General features: G+C 35.3%; 1 protein-coding gene across 3 annotated transcripts in view; it reads left to right on the top strand.

Moving 5' to 3' along the window:
• Nucleotides 1-20,508, top strand: part of LOC119255682 (disks large homolog 2) — an 811,058-nt gene that overhangs the window by 308,686 nt on the left and 481,864 nt on the right. For 2 of the 3 annotated variants that reach the window (XM_054699571.1, XM_054699570.1), the window contains exons 7-8: nt 6,147-6,291; nt 8,833-8,971. In XM_054699571.1, the coding sequence (XP_054555546.1) occupies nt 6,147-6,291; nt 8,833-8,971 (284 nt within the window). Of the gene's footprint in view, nt 1-6,146; nt 6,292-8,832; nt 8,972-18,715; nt 18,800-20,508 lie in introns of all 3 variants that reach the window. The other variant, XM_054699569.1, reaches the window with a different exon arrangement.

Raw genomic sequence — 20,508 nt, 5'->3', positions numbered from 1 at the left:
TCAAAGTTAAAGGATGGAAAACAATCCTACAAGCAAATGGACCAAAAAAGAAAGCAGGAACAGCTATACTTATATCAGATAAAACAGATTTCAAACTCAAAAAGATAAAAAGAGACCCCAATGGTCACTACATTATGATCAAGGGGACAATACTTCAAGAAGAAATAACACTCATTAACATATACTCACCAAACGAAGGAGCACCAAAATATATCAGACAACTGTTGTCCTCTCTGAAAACAGACATCGGAGAAAACACATACGTAGTGGGAGACTTCAACACACCACTGTCAACAATGGATAGATCAACAAGACAAAAAATTAAGTAAAGAAACCAAAGCTCTAAATAAGGACCTAGAGCATTTGGGCTTAACAGACATCTATAGAACACTAAACCCCAAAAAAACGGAGTACACATTTTTCTCAAGCGCACACGGATCATTCTCCAGGATCGATCACATACTGGGGCACAATACAAATATCAACAGATACACCAAGATTGAAATCATACCAACCATCTTTTCTGACCATGAAGGCATCAAACTAGAAATAAACCATAAAAAGAAGGCAAGGAACTTTCCTACCTCATGGAGATTAAGAACCATACTACTGGAAGACCACTGGACTAATGAGGAGATTAAAGAAGAAATTAAAAAATTCTTTGAATTGAACGACAAGGAGGACACCAATATCCTAAATGTATGGGATGCAGCAAAAGCAGTAATAAGAGGAAAATATATAGCAATAGAAGCTCACATCAAGAAACAAGAAAGAACTCAAAGAAGCAACCTAATCTCGAAGCTCAAAGATCTAGAAAAAGAACAACAAAAAAACCCCAAAACCAGTAGAAGAAAAGAAATAATAAAAACCAAAGCAGAAATAAATGAAATTGAAACTAAAAAAACAATCCAAAAGATCAATGAAACCAAGAGCTGGTTCTTTGAAAAAATAAATAAAATAGACAAACCCCTAGCCAGGCTCACAAAGGAAAAAAGGGAGAAAGCACAAATAAACAGGATCATCAATGAAAGAGGAGAAATCACAACGGACACAGCAGAAATCAAAAGAATAATCAGTAACTACTATGAAGAGTTATATGGAAACAAGTTTAACAATCTAGAGGAGATGGACAAATTCCTACAACTCTACAATCACCCAAAGCTAGATAAAGAAGAAATAGAACACCTAAACAGACCAATTACAAGCAGGGAAATTGAAATGGTAATCAAAAATCTCCCCAAAAACAAAAGCCCAGGACCTGATGGATTTACAAATGAATTCTACCAAACATTCAGAGATGAATTAGTGCCTATCCTTCACAAACTCTTCCAAAAAATTGAGAAGGAAGGGACAATACCAAACACGTTCTATGAAGCCAACATTACACTAATACCAAAACCGAACAAGGACAACACAAAAAAGGAAAACTACAGGCCAATCTCCCTAATGAACACTGATGCAAAAATCCTCAATAAAATTTTAGCTATCAAAATCCAATAATGTATCCATAAGATAATTCACCACAACCAAGTAGGATTCATTCCTGGAACACAAGGATGGTTTAACATCCGAAAATCAATCAACGTTATCCAACACATCAACAAAAAGAAATATAAAAACCATATGATAATATCAATAGATGCTGAGAAAGCTTTCGACAAAGTGCAACACCCATTCATGATAAAAGCCCTTGAAATTCTTGGGATACAAGGAACATACCTCAACATCATAAAGGCCATCTATGACAAGCCAACAGCCAGTATCATTCTCAATGGTGAAAAGCTGAAAGCAATTCCATTAAGATCTGGAACAAGACAAGGATGTCCACTCTCACCACTGCTCTTCAATATAATACTGGAAGTCCTAGCCAGAGCAATAAGACAAGAGAAAGACATCCAAGGAATCCAAATAGGAAAAGAAGAAGTCAAACTATCACTATTTGCAGATGATATGATAATATACATAGAGAACCCCAAAAACTCCACAGAAAAACTAATTCAACTCATCAATCAGTTCAGTAAAGTGGCAGGATACAAAATCAACACGCAAAAGTCAGTAGCCTTCCTATACACAAACAATAAATCTGAAGAAGAAGAAATCAAAAAAACCATCCCTTTTATTATTGAAACAAAAAAAATCAAATATTTTGGAATAAATCTAACAAAAGAGGTAAAGGACCTATACAAAGAAAACTATAAAACACTGTTAAAAGAAATAGAAGAAGACACAAAGAAATGGAAAGACATCCCCTGCTCATGGATTGGAAGAATAAACATTATTAAAATGGCCATCCTACCAAAAGCAATCTACAGATTCAATGCTATTCCAATCAAAATTTCAATGTCATTCTTCAAAGAAATAGAACAATTATTGATGAAATTCATATGGAATCGCAAAAAACCTCGAATAGTCAAAGCTCTCCTGAAAAAAAAAGAAGGGAATGGAGGCATCACACTCCCAGACTTCAAACTATACTACAAAGCCATAATCATCAAAACTGCATGGTATTGGAACAAGAACAGACATACAGACCAATGGAATCGAATAGAAAATCCAGAAATAAACCCACAGATTTATGGTCAACTAATCTTTGACAAAGGAGCAAAGACTATGCATTGGAGCAAAGAGAGTTTGTTCAATAAATGGTGCTGGGAAAACTGGGTCGCTACATGCAAAAGAATGAAGCTTGACCACTACCTCACACCATACACAAAAATCAACTCAAAATGGATTAAAGAACTAGACATAAGACCTGAAAACATAAAATATATAGAAGGAAATATAGGCGAAACGCTACGTGATTTGCACATTAAAGACATCTTTACAGACACATCACCCAAAGCAGTGAGAGTGAAGGCAAAGATAAACAGCTGGGACTACATCAAATTAAAGAGCTTCTGCACAGCAAAAGAGACAATAACAAAAACAAAGAGAAACCCCACCAACTGGGAGAACATTTTTGCACCCAACACTAATGATAAAGGACTGATCACAAAAATCTGCAAAGAGCTGATGAGACTTAACAACAACAAAGAAAATAATCCCGTCAAAAAATGGGCAGAAGAGCTAAAAAGAAACTTCTCTGAAGAGGAAATGCGAATGGCCAACAGGCATATGAAAAAATGTTCAACATCACTTGTCATCAGGGAAATGCACATCAAAACTACCATGAGATACCATCTTATACCAGTGAGAATGGCACATATTAAAAAAACTAGCAACAACAAATGTTGGCGAGGGTGTGGAGAAAAGGAACTCTCCTGCACTGTTGGTGGGAGTGCAAACTGGTCCAACCACTATGGAGAGCTGTGTGGAGATTTCTGGGCCTACTAAACATAGAGCTTCCATATGATCCAGCAATTCCACTCCTAGGTATTTACCCAAAGGACACAGAAACATCAATTCCAAAGAACACCTGCACCCCTATGTTTATTGCAGCACTGTTTACAATAGCTAAGCTTTGGAAACAGCCCAAATGCCCAAAAATAGATGACTGGATCAAGAAGATGTGGTACATATATACCATGGAATATTACTCAGCATTCAAAAAAGATAAACACATGCAATTTGCAGCAACATGGATGGCGCTGGAAGGGATCATGCTCAGCGAAATAAGCCAAAAAGAAAAAGAAAAATACCGGATGGTCTCACTCATAGCAGGAATCTAGAAAACTTAAATAAGGGACCAGGAAAATGAATAACTATAAGAAAGTGAAAATCAAAATCAATAAAAAACTATGAACCAGAGACACTTTTTGGGGGGCGGGGGTGGGAGGGGAGGGATTGGGGTCAGAATGGGGTGGCTGCAATTGTATGGGGAATATAAAAATAAAATTTATTATTTAAAAAAAAAAAAAAGAATCAATGACATAAGACCTAGGTTTCAATGAATCAACTCTCAAGGGCAACCTTGTTTCCATCTTTTCAGGAAGACTGTGATCCAACTAATGGCTTTGCAGTCTGGAGATTGTATGACATCTTTGTCACAATTTAACCTCTTTAAAGAGGTTTTTCCAATATGTGTAATGGGCCTTATTATTAATAGCTACCTCATGAGGCTATAATGAGGATTTGTTATATGATTCTGTCAAAATATATACATGGCATTCCCAAAACACATGGTGTTTTAATAAAATGTATGTCTTATTTTAGTACTGCTTGATTTTTTTTTATTTCTCTACTATTAATAGCTGCCATCATCAACTGTATTCCATAAATCTGTTGTCCCTCTACATCCTTCTTCTCTACCTGGGTCTATTCTTCTATACATTCATTCCGCAAATCATGTTCTAGTAGAATGAGAGTTTCAAGGGAGCGGGAACCTTTCTAGATGAAGAAATATACATGAGTGGTTAACAGCCTGGTCACTGGAGACAAATTGCCTCGCTTGGAATCCTGCCTCTACCCATTGATTAGATCATTGACTTAGACATATTTTTTAATCTCTTGGAGACAAATGAAGATAATTATAACAGCTACTTCATAGGTTGTTGTGTGGTTTGAATGTGTCAATATATACTTAAATAACTTAGATTGGTGTCTGGCATGTAATAGAGGCCATGAATGTGTCTACTGTGATTAGGATGATTATCTGTATCGTTTGTCACACATCTTAATACCTAGGACAGTGATTGGCACACAACAGGTATGCAATAAATATTTGATGAATGAATCAGCAAGTAGTAAACACTGAAAATGCAAAGGGATTTGAGAAATTCCACTTGTCTGGAAGAAATCCATAGAAACCAGTAGAGACTTGTAACTTAATGACAAGGTCCCAGTTAGCATTTCTGTATCAGTTGGGTTCATTTCCCTCCATCCCCAGGGTCCCTAAATTGGCCTATACTACCAGGGATTAACTGGCATATGGTATTTTTATAACACAAGGGCAGGGGAGGAAATATTATAAGATGATAAATGATTAAATTTCTAATGAGATCATACAGAGACTGTATATTATAAGGATCCAAGCTAATAATCTTGGCACATTTAATTCTATATCATTGCAGCAGAAACTAAAAAATCAACCATAATATAGTAGTAACCAAATAAGAATAGCCTAGGCATTGAAAATACATCTGGATATTTTAAAACCATTTAACAAAAATGCAACAAAGCTCCACTGTAACACCACTGCAATGAAGTAAGAATTGTAATTTTGTCACAATTCTTCTAATAAGGAAAGAGAAATTGTTGAAGTCAACAACAGTTGGCTACCCTGGATCTCACTCACCTGCAAAGGCTTGTGTCCAGATGAGCACTCTTTTGTTAGAAAATTGACTCATTCTAAGTGACATTTCAATACAAACAATTTTTAAAGTGAGCAAAGCCAAGTTTGGTGAAAATTGGGGGTTTTCATAAAGTCGTAGCAGAAAAATAAACTGGTCCATGTTTCCAGAGGATACTTTGGAAGCAGATATCAGAAACCTCATAATATCCCAGTGGTTTGGTCCAGCAGTTTCACTTGTATTATTTATCCTGAAGAAATGGTTAAGGCTATAAACAAATATTAAAGAGCTTATTGCATACTTTTTATAAGAAAAACTTGGAAGCAAATTAGATGTGTTTTATTTGTTATAACCATACAACACAATGCTCTTTTGAAAATAAAAGTCATGTTATTGAGGTACATTCATGATATGAACAGTCATTTGATATTTGGAAAATAGATTCCAAAAATTGTGTGTAGTATGGTCACAACTGTTCAAAGGAAAATATCTAAATAGAGAGATTATGATTTCAACTTTCCTCTGTTCTGTTTTTCTTAGTCTTCTTCAATGTATGTATGCATGTATGTGTGTATATATCACTTTTATGGTCCCAAAATCTATAGCAAAATATGGAATACATTTGGCACCTCCTTTCTTTTTCCACAAATAGTATCCTGATTTCTGCTTATAATATACCTCCTCTTTACATAAAAGGGAAGAATCAACCTTGTTTCATAACATTAACAATGTGCCTTATCTGTTTTGGCTAAGGAATGCCATTAATCCATCTGTTCTGTCAATCTATGATTTGGATTCTAGACTGTAATCAGTGCAACTTAAACTTTAAATAAGTTCATAGTTCTATATATCTTCTTAACTGAATATTTCTCACCTGCAGAAGTTTAATTCTGATACTGAATTTTGTTCCCCTTTCAGGTAAACAACTACAGTTTAGAAGAAGTAACACATGAAGAGGCGGTAGCAATATTAAAGAACACGTCAGATGTAGTGTATCTCAAAGTTGGCAAACCTACTACCATTTATATGACTGATCCTTATGGCCCACCTGATATTACTCATTGTAAGTACTGCTCTCAGTGTTATTTTTGAGCAGCATACTGGGTGTGCAGAATTGGAATTCCACAAAACTTGGCCAAGTCTTCTGCTTTCACCTTTACTTTTGTTCAGCCTGTGGAAATACATCAGCGAGCACTGCCCCTCTCATTGCCTTACCTAATGTACAGAAGGTGGGACACCCTGATGAACTGACAGGTGCACCGGTATGGAAAGTCTTGATGATACATGTTGTGGACAATGTGATGATAACAGTGTAGGAACAGAGTATTTTTAAAGGCTATCTCAATTCCTTAGGCAGTTGGTTTTCATATCATCTTATTCTTTCTTCTTACTTCAGATCTATCTAGTAGCTGAGTGGAAAATAGAGGCTGATAAAATAGACTAGAAACAACACTATGCTTTTTCCTAAGGAAGGAGATCATGCACTGAATAGGGGAATTGTGATCCTCAGTTACCATCATCACAGCATTCACATTTACCCAATTTTTTTATATTGGCAGGGAAACCGGAGAAAATGGTGGTCAATATACAGTGGAGGTGGGTTGGGGGTAGGGGTTTGAAGGCAACAACTGTCTTTACCAAATCCACTGCTCTCAGTTCCATGCTATCTGCTCTTATTAGGTCAATAAGAACTTTATTGAGAAAATATTCATACATATCAATCTTCTTTTTTTGGATGTGAGTTTAGGTATGGTTTTATTAACATCAGTAAAATTGCTGATTCTGAAATTCTGAGAAATCAGTTGTGAGACTAGGGACTCAGAATATCTTCAGGACTTGCCATTAATTACCACAATGGTCTTAAATAAGTCATTTAACCTCTTAGATTTAGATGTTTCTCTTGTGAGAAGTTTGAAGGTTGGTTAATTTTGTTACCTGCCCATTATGTTAGTTAGCTAATGCTTTTCTTAATGATTATTCTAAAATGACTTGTCCCCCAAACATGTCTTGTTTTCAAGCAAGCAGTAAGCTGAGATCAACCTTACCTTAGGACATGAAGACTTTAAACATTCAAAGATTTGCACACTTGGTGAATTTAGAAAAAATCAGCCTTGAGACACTGTCAGCCATTTCATGAAGGACATTCAAGGTCAATGTCAAAGGGAGAAAAATGAGAAAATAATACTTTCTAATCAGTTCATGAACTATGTGTTGATCAATTTTAGTATGTACAGGACAACTTCTATGCTAATATGTGGGATATAAAGGACTTACAATTATGGCCTTCAATGGAAAGAATAAGAGTAGCCTAGGCATAAATTATAGCAATATTTGGCAAAATGCAAGACATGTATATGTGAAGAGAGGGGTAAAAATGAATGTGCTTTGAACACTCAAGAAAAGGTTATATCACCCATCTTTGGAAAATGAAATCATGGGCCACCCTGGTGGTGCAAGGGTTAAGTCTCAACACTATGAAACTATTGGCAACTGCTGCAGCATGGGTTTGATCCCCAGCCAGGGGAGCTACCCTCATGGTGCAGCAGACCTCTCCTGTCTCACCTGCTGCACCCCTCAGCACTGGATTATAGTGGATCGACTTGTTTTGCTCCCCACTCTGTCTCAGGTGACTCTTCTCACCCACCCCCCCACACCTCTAGCCTGTACCTGGTTCTTCTGTTTAGAAATAAATAAAATCTCTAAATAACAAAAAGAAAATCAGAAAAATCTTTATGAAGAGAGTGGCATTTGAATTGTTTAAAGATTGGGTGAGATTTTAATATTAGATATGGGATAGGTGGTATGAATTACAGGTGGTTAGTACAAGAACAGTATGATTACAGTGGGATTTCTCAATGTATAAAATTGACTTGAAGGTCCTACTCCCTCCTCTACAGGGTGGGGTGGGGCAGAGGAGAAAGTAGGCTCAAAACATAGAGGGATGGGAATTGAATGGGGACTATAACCAAGATGAAAATGCATACACTGTGCAAATATGAAAAAAGATGTAAAGGATATATAAAATTAAGAAAATAATAATTAATCAAAAAATAAAATAAAATTACATAGAAAAAAAAATTGACTTGAAGGGAAGAAAGAAGCAGGAGACCCAGTTAGGAGGGCTTTTCAGTTACCCAAAGGGAGATGAATTAGAGTAATGCTTTAGAAAAATAAGTTTCTGGCATGGAATTACAGCATGTTTTGGGATAAAAGTCTAGGGAGAACTTGCTCCCTAGGAGCCTACTGCTTTTGATGATGGAATATTAATTTGCGAAAATAATGTGAGCACTACAAATCACAACACTGACATGTTTATTTCAATAGAAAATTCATAGTTGTTCTGAAAATATGGGTCTCTCCTACCATTCTTCTCTTCACCTAGTTATTCCTAATGTGGCTTATAGATATAATGGTTATTACATCTTCCCAATCCTAAAGGTCACCATGTACTTTTATATATTAATGTTCACAAACAGAAACCCCCTCCTCTTGGAGGACAGCAAAGTTATTGGCATGCAGCAGTTTTTCTGTTTTAAACAGAACAAGAGCATGACACACTGCATCATCCACGTAACAGTCTTTTTCTTTCTTTCTCATCTTTTAGCTTATTCTCCACCAATGGAAAACCATCTACTCTCTGGCAACAATGGCACTTTAGAATACAAAACCTCCCTGCCGCCCATATCTCCAGGAAGGTACTCACCAATTCCAAAGCACATGCTTGTTGAAGATGATTACACCAGGTGAGACCTTTTTGTTGGTTAATTTCCTTTGTGGTCATCACCAGGAAGATATAACATATGCCTAGAGGCCTAGAGTGTTAGCTGTTGCTTTAAAGCTAATTAAAGTTGCTGAGCCCCATTTAAACTTATGAATGTCTTGACTCAAGTAGAAATCTTAAAATATTTGTAAACCTGTCATTGTCCTCTGTTAGAATATAAAAATCACAAATTATTTGTGGACAAAGAATAATATATAAGTATCTATCACTGAATTTATTAAGACTTTTGATATCTGAGTCTATTTCAGCTTTACAGTCATATTGTATGTATTATTACAGAGGAGAGAAGATGGTACTAAGGTGCTAGAAGAGGAAATAATATATGATACTGCTTATCTGATAGTGAAAAAAATCTGGATTGAAACTCTTGTCTTTTAAATTTTAAATTCCATAGACTACATTGCTAATCCCACAGTAAAGCCAACTTTAGTCAGCATGCCTCTGAAAAAGTCCAGTCTGACAGTGCACACTTAATTTCATCAAGTTAGGTTATTTACTGCTCACTAGTACAGAATAATAATAATGCTTAATGAATTAATGAATAAATGTATGAATGAATAATCAGAAATACATATTTTTACTTTTTATCTTTAAATGTTTTTATTCCACAGTATTATATGCTCATAGCATTTGGTGAAGTAATGCAAGGATGTTCAAGAACCAGAAATCTCCCTTCAGTGTTCTTCCAGAGCAACCCATTCTTAGCTGCCCAATATGACAGCCTAGCATGAACCCTTTCAACCTTCTCCATATTCCTGCAAACGTACAGATGCACAATCCGTAATTGGTTAGGCTTGACACTGTTTCACAAGTTCATATTTTCTTTACACATCACTCTCCAGCTTGCCTTTCTCAGTGAACACTACTTTTACCATGAACACATTCAATATTGAGCTGCACATTTAATTTTTGAACATTTTGCATGTAAAAATAATACATATGGACCTTTTTGGTTTCATATCCTGCTTGTCTAATGAAGTCATTTGTCTTTACAAAAGTGGAGATTTTCTGCCACTTAACTTTCCTCACCGGTACCCCTGCCTGCATGTGTTGGCCTTTTTTATACCTTCGCTATTTTTTTAATGATTAAGCATTTTCCACTTATTTTGCAATGTTAGGTTTGCTGAAGTAGCTTGTTACATCTTTAGCCAAGGAAAATAATGTTTAGATGCTGCAAATTTGCATCTGTGGTGTAAATGGAATATAAATTTCCTATGCTGAAATTGTCATCACTGGGCTCATGGTTAAAATAAGGGCTGTAGCAAAGATAATCCTGATGGGTCTCTAAAGAATTGAGTAAAAACATGCACTGTTGTTCACCCCAGAACAATGATCTATTTGTTCTCATTCTACCGCTAGTATTTTATTTGGTTTTAATTTGAAAAATGTCATTTGGTTTTAGTAGGCCTCCTAGTGAATTAACTATTACTAAAATCCCTTCATAATCCTGCTCCCTAACAGCTGTTTTACATATGCTATCTATTTAATCCTCACCAAAGCAGAAAGAAGTACTTTCATAATTTAAACATGTAGAAATTAAACATGTAGAAATTAAAGCTCAGTGGTGTTCAGAAGCTTGCACACAGTGGTATACTTAGCTTTAAAATTCTGGCTATGAATGTAGGCTATGAAACGTTAGGTTTCCTCCTGACTTTCAAAATGAAAATCCAATCCTATAAAACTTTGTTCATATTAGAAAAGGACTCAAGAAAAGCTCCAGGGGGATACATGAGTTTTGGTAAACAGTAAAGACAATTAGATTAAACTTAAGATCTACTTCTATCATTGGTTAACTATGTGACTCTGTACAAAGATGCAAGCCACAGTTTTTTTTATCTGTTTAATGGGGATGGTAATCAAATCTACCTAACAGATTGGTAATGGTAAAATGAGAAAATCCATGATAAAAGCATAATGAATGTTCAATTAATTTCACCTGTTTATACTCACCACCTTTATTATCATTCTTAATCCATCTAAGATGCCACATGGAATGTTTTACAGATACTGTCCCAGTAAGGCAGACAATCTTGCTAATAATGCTGCATAAAATTCTCTGAATGTCTGATGCAAACTTGTGAAGTAAAATTCTACTACACACACACACACACACACACTTTCCACAGCCTCACCATTGCAGTGTCTCTCAAGTGTTGTCTGCGGTGAGCACTGCTGTGTTCCCTGGTACTCTGTGCCTTGGCATTCCCATGGGTCTCAGGTATTTGCTCAGAGGCAAATTCATTGCCTCTTTCATAAATAGTTATTGAATATCCCTTACTAGATAGTAGCACTGCATTAGGGGTGCAAAATAGAATAAGAAACAATATCTCTAAGAACTATCAAATTGGGGCATAAGACATTTATAAACCATGGATTCCCAAGTGTCTATTCTCTAAGTATGCAGACTCCCTCCATGAAATTTTACATAATGCCTAAGGCATTCAATTTTAAAATCTTAACATTATATATTTGGGATCAAAAATGTCTTTTGTGGTAATCAATGGAAGTTACTCGTTTTAATTTATCCTTACTTAGAGAATAAAAAGTAGGGATCATTATATCAGTCTTCGTGTTTTTTTAAATGTAAATGGTCTTAAAATTCCAAAGTGTGGGAACTAACAACAGAAATAAATTAAATTAAGTTTTATAATGTATTCTCATGTTGCCCTGGCAGGATTCCCTAGCACCTCAGGAGGCACTTAGTAAACATTTCCAAATGAATTTGAGTTTTATGTGAATGTCACAGAGATAGCCTATGGCATTAAAGAAAGTTTGAAAGTGGATAACTGCAGACTTTGAAATTGAGCAAAAGTATAGGCACTGGTCAGAGTTGAGATTAGGAAGGATATTTGCAGTAAAGAATGGCACATATACACTTAAAGAAGAATATAAAATAGAATAAAATGAAAGCAACTACCTCGGTTGGAAATGTAAGTCTTATAAAAGAAAATGGTATCTACCTTTTAATTATCTTTATATTCCTGTCCTTTTTCTCACATGCAACCTCATTATAAAATCAAAAATACAGAGTAGTAAAAACAAAAAGATTGCCATTAACACAGCTATAATATATGACATTACCCCTACTATATTTATATGATATATTTATTCTTGATATTTGCAGATAACAAAAATACTCTAAGGGTTTTAATAATTACCTCATATCAAACAGCTAGCAAATAACAGAATCAAAATTTGAGTCCTGGTCTACCTCCAAAGTCTTCATCCCTCATTCCTTCTACCCCTAATTGTATATAATCTCTTTCCATGGGGAGATGTTGGACAGAAAGACTGGTCATGTAGCAGGAGACAGTGTTCTTGTCCCAGTGCTACCATTTACTATGAGATGATTCTGAACCAGTGGTTTCATCCATAAGGCCTGATTTTTCTCATCTGTAAATTTGGAAAAAAAAGATCTAATTTCTTCATGAAATTGTTAGATTTTTATTTTTAAGGTGAAACATATCACCTTCAGGGGCTATTTAAATTTATTATTAACCCAAAGTGTTATAGTAGTTTATATTTTAGATCTACATTAAATTTCCATAAAATATTATATCAAAGGATTGGATTTCTAATAATGGAATTAATCTTGAGCTGAGAAGGAAATATTTCTGTGAAATGGATGTTTTCAGCAACTTAGAAAATCATATTAAATTGACAGCCTTTTATTGCATTTATTCATTGTTCCTTTATTATAAGAAATATTTCTTTTTTTATATATTCACTTTTGTCTGGGAAATAAAGTAATAATTTTTAAATCAATTTTGATTAGATGAATGCTATAATGACTTTAAATTTTCCTAGTAGAAAACCTAGTAAGTCCTTTATAAATCAGTATTTATTCATTGCAAGGTAGATATATATTCTTTGAGTTTTGGAAAGAAAAACTATTGAAATAATGCTGAAATTGTCCTTAGTTCAGGAAATTAAAGACTATCAGAGTTGTACAGGCAATAAATTAATACAGAGTCTAATTTTCATCTATTTGATGGTAAGGACCACAAGGGCAGAGTGGTTTTTTTTTTTTTTTTTTTTTGAAATTCCCAAAGTCCCTTAACTTTTAAGTGATAAAATCCAATTAGAATCCATTCCTGTAAATAGCCAGTCTACTGTTTTTTTCTATTTCTTTAAGTTGATGTTCACTGTTTTCTGTTCTGTGGGTAGCTAAGGGAAGATGGAATAAAAGTAAAAATTACAAAAAGTTGCTATCAGTGATCACCAGTGAACAGAGCTCACTTGGAACATGACTCCCAAGGATGGATTCTGCCTCTCCTGGGTCAAGTCTTCCCTGGTCACTCAGAAGAGGTGCAAACCACACCTACCATCACCATCTGCTTAAATATTCAAAAGATATACAAACAAATCACTGAATGAAACAAAAAAATGGGGAGATGCAAAATAAAACTGCTCTTCAAGGTCTGGGGACTTACTTTCCCAAGTTATGTATGTGGTAAAGTAATTATGGAATTTGGGAAGCTAAACTACAACTGAAAGTTTCTATCTCAGTGATAGAAACTCAAGTTCATGACCATGAACTTAGGTGTCTTTCTGATCAGTTCTACACAGCATTTGGTCACATAATTCAGTTGATCAAAAAGCATAAAATAAGCTAAATAAAATTTCAAGAAAGATTTCTTATCTCCAGAGGCCGTCAAGGACCACTCCAGTTGTGACTCTGACACTCTCTAATATGACTCCCTTGTTACTAAATAGACATGAGCCCACAGGACTAGAGTCTGTCTCCACTCCATTCTCCTCAAATTATAGAACACTAACTAAATAGTCATGGTGTCTGAAATGTATTCCAGTTGTCTCTTTTTTTCATTGGTTTGTTCATTTAGTGGGTATTCAGTTTCCACTCTGTGCTAAGCAACTTATTAGCAACAAAATCAGGGTGATGAACAAATCAGACAAGTTTACATTCTAGTGTGTTAAGTGAGCTAAGTTCATTTAGTGATAAGAAAATAATAGGGATAACATGATAAACAGTTTTGTGGGGAAAGAATAGTATTAAAATAGGATATCAGAGAATGTCTCTCTGAAGAGATAGCATATGAGCTTAGACCTAAATAAAGAGAAGTGGCAATATAACAATCGGAAAGAATATTCTAGGAAGAAAGAATAGCAAATCTATGGTTGCTCAAGCAGGAAAAAATTTCGTGTGTTCCAGGAATATAAGGAAGTCCTGCTTTGCTGGAAGAGATGAATTAATGGGAATCTAGCAGAAAATTAGGTGGAAGGAGTCAGGAGCCAGATGACTTAGAACATTTTAGGAAATGGCATAGAGGTGTAGGTTTCATCTTAAGTGCATTGAGAATTCACTAAAGAGCACTAACCAGGAGAATGAAATAATCCAATTTATATTTAAGACATACCACTCTGACTGCTGCATACAGAAATAGTAGAATCATTTAAGAAATGAGGGGCGAGATTCTGACAGAATGAAGAAGGGCTAGCAGTGGAAAAGAGCAATGGAGGAATCTGGAATATATTTTGGAGCTAGAGTCAGTGACCAGCTCTACAGCAGGGCCAGGCCTGCTTTACTCAGGCTATTTTACTACTTACCTTTTCTATACTTTTGATCACCCATGGGGTAATCACTTAGGAATAGCATTTGTATTTGCCCCAATACGTATTTGCCACTAATCAGCATACATGATTGCTTTTACCTTGGTGTTTAACTTTGTGGATCAGTCTAGTTAGAGGCCAAACCTCTGTTTCTCACATGTTTCAACTCACATTCCTCACATTCCCTGAGGTCTTTGAAAATGAAATTGCTCTCCTTGGGATCTGGGGTAGAAAATGAAACTTCCTGTTCAGCCATGAAACATGCATTTTTTTTTTTTTTTTTTATGGGACCCTCGCCTGCGGCCAGGAACGAACCGGCGCTGCAGAGGTTGCGGGCAGCCTCGCAGCCCAGCGCTCAACCGCTGCGCCACCAGGGGAGGCCCCAAAATCTTATATTTGTCACTTTAATGTAGAAATATTTTGATTATGAAAAAATACTTTTATCCAAAATCCTATATTAAATGTGTCACATCAGAAGGTTTTTCTGGAGATACTCCATCCCTGGAGATACCACAAACTCCCAATATACAAGCACCTAAGTTTGAGAAGCCCTGAGTAAATGACGCAAACCTGTCAGTTATTCATTTTACATTATGGAAACAGTCCTTTATGGTTGAACCCTTATGGTTCAAGGTTTTTGATCTCCATTGAGGAGACACATTCAAAGGATTTGACACCTTCTATCAAAGTAAATTGTGGACATTTTCTTACCACCTTTTAAACTTCTATTTAATGACTTGAAACCATTTCTAGATGAGGTGGAGGTTTCATCTTCTGACACAGAAAAAGAAATTTTTTTCACACATGCCTTTAACCAAGTGTAGTAGGAAAGAACTGTGTATGCTCTATTCAGACAACTGGGCCTGCTTAGAATTAGGACTAGTGTGGTAGAATGAGAAAGGAGCACAGGCCTTGGAACTACTTTGCTCAGGGTCGCACTTTGACCACTCCCTACCTATGTGACCTTGACTGCCCTTTGCTTCAGTTGCCTCATTTATAAAAAGAAAAGAATAATACTTTTCAACTTGTAGACTTATTGGAACAATAAACTGAATTAATACATGTAAAATGCTTACAAAGATAAGCTTTAGATAATTGTTAAATATTATTGGTATATTTAGAAAAAGGATTCTAGATGAACTACTCCAATAATAAAATTATATTTTGGTAAACATTTCTATTCCTCCATGGAATAGAAATTCCTCCATAGAGGAATAGAAATGTAGCTGACAATATTATGTTGCTGCTCAATTATAATCTGCATACACACACACACACACACACGTAGTGTTCTTGTCTTGCAGAGAAGTTAGAATATATCAGGTACCATCTGTATTGATAATATAATATTGGATTCATTGTAACCAAATATAAAAACAAATTTTATCAACCCAACTTCTGTTACTATATAGTTATCCTACGGATAATTTATTGATTCTGCTCCTTTTTATTAATAATAACTCACAAAAATTATCACTGTGTTGCTTTGCCCTAAAAAAAAAAATCTGTAAAACATGGCATTGACACGTCACAGCTTTTATCAAGTGCATTATAAAACAACCAAATCAAAGATGTATCAGCAGTGTCCCTTGAGTGATCTGTTTTGCCCTTTACTGCAGGCCTAATTTATCCCAAATGGAGCCTGGTGCTTTTGAATCAAAGTGTAATAATGGGAAAGAGGGAGTGAGGGAAAAGTAGTGAGACAGATGGAGGATCGGCCATTAAGTGGAAGCCTCAAGGGGAGTTTTCTCTTTATTGATGGTGACTCCATATAACTATTTATGTTTATTTATGCAAGCCACGAGGCTTGATTGACAGAACTATCCTATTAGAAATGTAGAGAGTGGGTATGCTAATGTGGACATTGACAAGTTTTAATTAAAGTAATATATCCAAATATGTATTAGAAAACATGTTAAGCTGCTATTTCCTGTCAGGAAAATGAATTGAATGTTAGCAAAAATGAAATAATAATGAGGGTCTTTGGATGATCTTTTATAAATAGTCATCATTTCCTCATAAATTAACCAGGTATAAACACACAACAACACTAGGCCTTATAACTTTATGCAAGATGGTTATAGCGCATCTATAGCTATTTACAGATATAAAATTCAAATGGGTAATTATTAAATCAGTGCAGTATTCCATTTTTATAGGAGTTCATCTTTGACCTTCAAGGTTGGTTGAGACAAAACAGGATTAATGGTGGGCAGTGAAGAATTTTTATTAATTGACCCCCCCCCATCCTCACCTTTGACAGTTGACTACTATTATTACCTACACTATATTTGTGTGGCTCTGAAAAAGGTATACGTTATTTCTCATGAGAGTAGACATGACTTCCATTTCTAGGAGTTTATTTTTACATCCATATGTCAATTAAGAAATAATAGAGAGAAATAGCTGATTTCTAATTTTCTACATGTGGGTGTATACTTTGAAAATTATCTATGATAGAATTGAAATTCCTCAGTGACTTTCATCTTCTATATCATTGACTGCTATGGTGAAGTTATTATATTAATATTAATAATAATTGGCAACATAAGTTAAGAAAATTGTAGGATGCATTATTTTATTCCAAAGGTGTGTATTCTTAAATATTATAGGCATAAATTTCAAAGTTTTGAGTAATTTTGGCTTTCAGGTAATTTCATTATCTATATAATAAATCAAAATCTATCTGGGTAAAAATGTTAAAATACTGCCTTCATACATTTCCCCAGACATCCTTTCCAATCTTTATATCTATTTCTTACTTTTTATTGCCTTATATACCTCTTTAATGTTTTCTTTCCAACAAATTCTACTTATATCATTTTATTTCCTTAGTTATAAAAGTAATATATACTTGTAGAAAAGTTATAAAATATAAAGTAAAACTAATAAAAATTACTGTCATACCACAGAGAGGTAACCATTATTAATAATAGATGTATTTCCTTTAGGTTTCTTTCTGTTTATTTATAAAGTTTGGAACATACTGTCTTTATACAGTAAGGCTGATTTGTTTTCACTTTTTAAATTTAACATTATAGGGGGCCTCCATGGTAGTGCAAGGGGTTAAGCATCAGCATTATGAAGCAATGTGTAGCTACTGCAGCATGAGCTTGATCCCTGGCCAGGGAGTTGACCCACAGGGCACAGCAGACCTCTCCTGTCTCACCCACTTCTCCCCTAGCAATGTATTCCAGTCAATCTTCCTTCTCCCTACATTACCTCTATGAATCATCTCACCCCCTGTACCTCTGGACTGTACCCTGGTTCTTGTGTGCATACATACAACCTTTAAAATAAATAAATAGATAAATTTAACATTATATCTTGAATATTTTCTCAAATCATTAAATAGTCACAAAATCATATTTTTGGTAGCTGTATAATATAGAGGACCTATAATTTACTTTCCTGCTTTCCCATTTTTGGATATATAGGTTATTTCTAGGATTTTCTTATTGTAGATAATGCTTGTATAGTTTGACCCCATTTCTGAATTTTATGTTTCTTTAAGATAAATGTCCTGATCCCTACTCCCTAATCAATATTTCACTTGGTTGTGTTATAGACATCACACATTTAACATTTCCATAAAGAAACTCTTGATATTTGTCACCTGTTTGCCCTTCCATAGAAAAATATGACCCCAAGTCAAGGGAAAAACCAACCAACATAAAGATACACGTGAATGACATTTACAAAGAACTGACAGAAGGGGAGTTAAAAAAAAAACTGTAACAAATGTGATCAGTCTCTAAGAAAAGTGGAAATGAAATGTGAATGAAGATATGAGAAATGAGAGCTATATGAAATAAACCCAAATGAAGCAATAAGTAATGCATGATAGTATCTGAAATGAAGATTTATTGTCACAATAAACTCTTCAGAGAAAGAATTACAAACTTTAATGTATAACTATAGAGCCTGTCTGAATGAATTACAAAGACTGAAAAAATTCTAATTATCTGTGCTACCAATAGCTAAAATTTTAACATTTTATGAAAATTAGGATCATATTTGTCTAAGAATCTCAACCAATCCAAGACATTGTAAAGAAAGGAATGTAATAAAAATAAATTTCTTGTCAGCATGAATGCAAGTCAGAAGATAATAGAGTAATATCTTTAAACTGCAGGGAGACTGACCCAAGGTTCTGTGGCCTGAGCAGCAGCAGAATGGAGCTGTCAATGCTAAGAAGGGAACGACTATGGAAGGACAGGTAGGGGACAAACATCAAGAGCTTGTTTCTGGAAATGTTAAATGTGCCATTGTCTAAGGCAACCAAGTGTCATGTTGATGAGGCATTGGGGATCCAGGAATTACCAAAGCTGGGATCTGTACAGCCGGTGTGACTCCAAAATCAATGTCCTTGACCATGCTGTTAAATGTCTTAGAGCTGGTATATATAACAGAACCAGGATTCAAGCCACATCCTGAAGCTGGCTCTTTTTGCTGCATGCATGGATGCCATTATTAATTTTAAGATTTTCAGCATTTTCTTTGTGGTTTGTTAATCTCTGATTTTTCTTTCATCCTTAAAGGTAGATTTGAAGTTTTACCTCATTGCCTTCTCCTCGTAACACTTCCATGTTCATGAGAGGCAGTCAGCCTTTCTCAAGAAAAAGAGAGATTTACTGGATTGGGCAGTACCAGCAGGGGTGGGAGTCGCATGGGTTAGTTCTTAATGCCTGTCATTCCAACTAGAAAAAGACCCCATATAATTCCCTTAATGAACATTTTTGTTCTCACCAAAAGAACATAGCACTTCCAGTGAGTGTATGGCCTCTATGTAGAAACATTTAAATATCAACCCTCATCCTAACCTTGAAGTATAGCACTGTGAGTCCTTTTATACATAGGCTGCATCCTAATGGAAATGCTGTCAACAGATCCAGTGGAGTGTAATTTTTTTTAATGTTTTATTTCTCCCTGATCTTTCATAAAGTCTCATTTACCATCTTGAGACGGGGATGAGGGCAGAAATAAACATCTTAAATAAATGTGATAGCCAGAGATTTCAAAGCCAATTATGTGAGGTCTTACTTTGAATTTATATGAGTATTAGTAAACCCTTATAAATATCTATACTACTGCACAAATTCTTCCCTATTTCTCATTTAAGTCTTGTAAGACCATAAAAAAAAGGGCAGAAACATGTTATATATATTTAACAGATTGTGAATTTACAATGATGGAGATTTTATAATTTCCCCTATAAGTAGAAATTTAGTGACAAATCCAGAATCTAGAAGCAGGATAACATATTGATTAAAAGTAAGATTTTTGAGTCAGAATAACTCTGGGTTGACCACATTTTATTTATTTTCCTTTGGGGCCTCCCTGGTGGCGCAGCGGTTGAGCGCTGGGTTGCGAAGCTGCCGGTGACCTCTGCGGCGCCGGTTCGATTCCTGGCTGCTCCCTGGCCACCAGAGGAGGGTCCCGCATGGCGCGCAGACCTCTCCTGCCGCCCGCTGCTCCCCTCAGCAGTGTACTTCGGTCCTTCTGCCTGCTCTGCTCCCTGCTCTGGCTCTGGTGAATTCTCTCACCCTCCCGCGCTTCTGACTGTACCCAGTGCATGTACAAACAAAACAAACAAACAAATAAATAAATAAATAAAACATGCCTCTATTAAAAAAAAAAAAAAATAATAATAATAATTATTTATTTTCCTTTGGATGAGCCATTTAACCCCTTTGTGCCTATTTTTCCATTTATGCTTATACTATGGGTTATTAGCAGGGTTAAATGAGATAATCTGTATAAAATATTTTCAACAGTGTAAGGCACAAAATAAGTTGTATTCAGGTTAGCTATTGTTATCACTGTCATTGTTTTTACTGTTATTATTACTAGTCTGAACTTCTAGTCCAGGACAATGTGGTAATATAGGACTGCTTGCAGTTGTGAAGATAGTGGTGGAATAAGATT

The sequence above is a fragment of the Talpa occidentalis genome, unplaced genomic scaffold, assembly GCF_014898055.3.
Source record: "Talpa occidentalis isolate TD23 unplaced genomic scaffold, MPIMG_talOcc4v2.1 talOcc4.3, whole genome shotgun sequence".
Classification (NCBI taxonomy): Eukaryota; Metazoa; Chordata; class Mammalia; order Eulipotyphla; family Talpidae; genus Talpa; species Talpa occidentalis.
The sequence above is the reverse complement of the archived record's forward strand: the minus strand, read 5'-3'. Positions and strand labels throughout refer to the sequence as shown.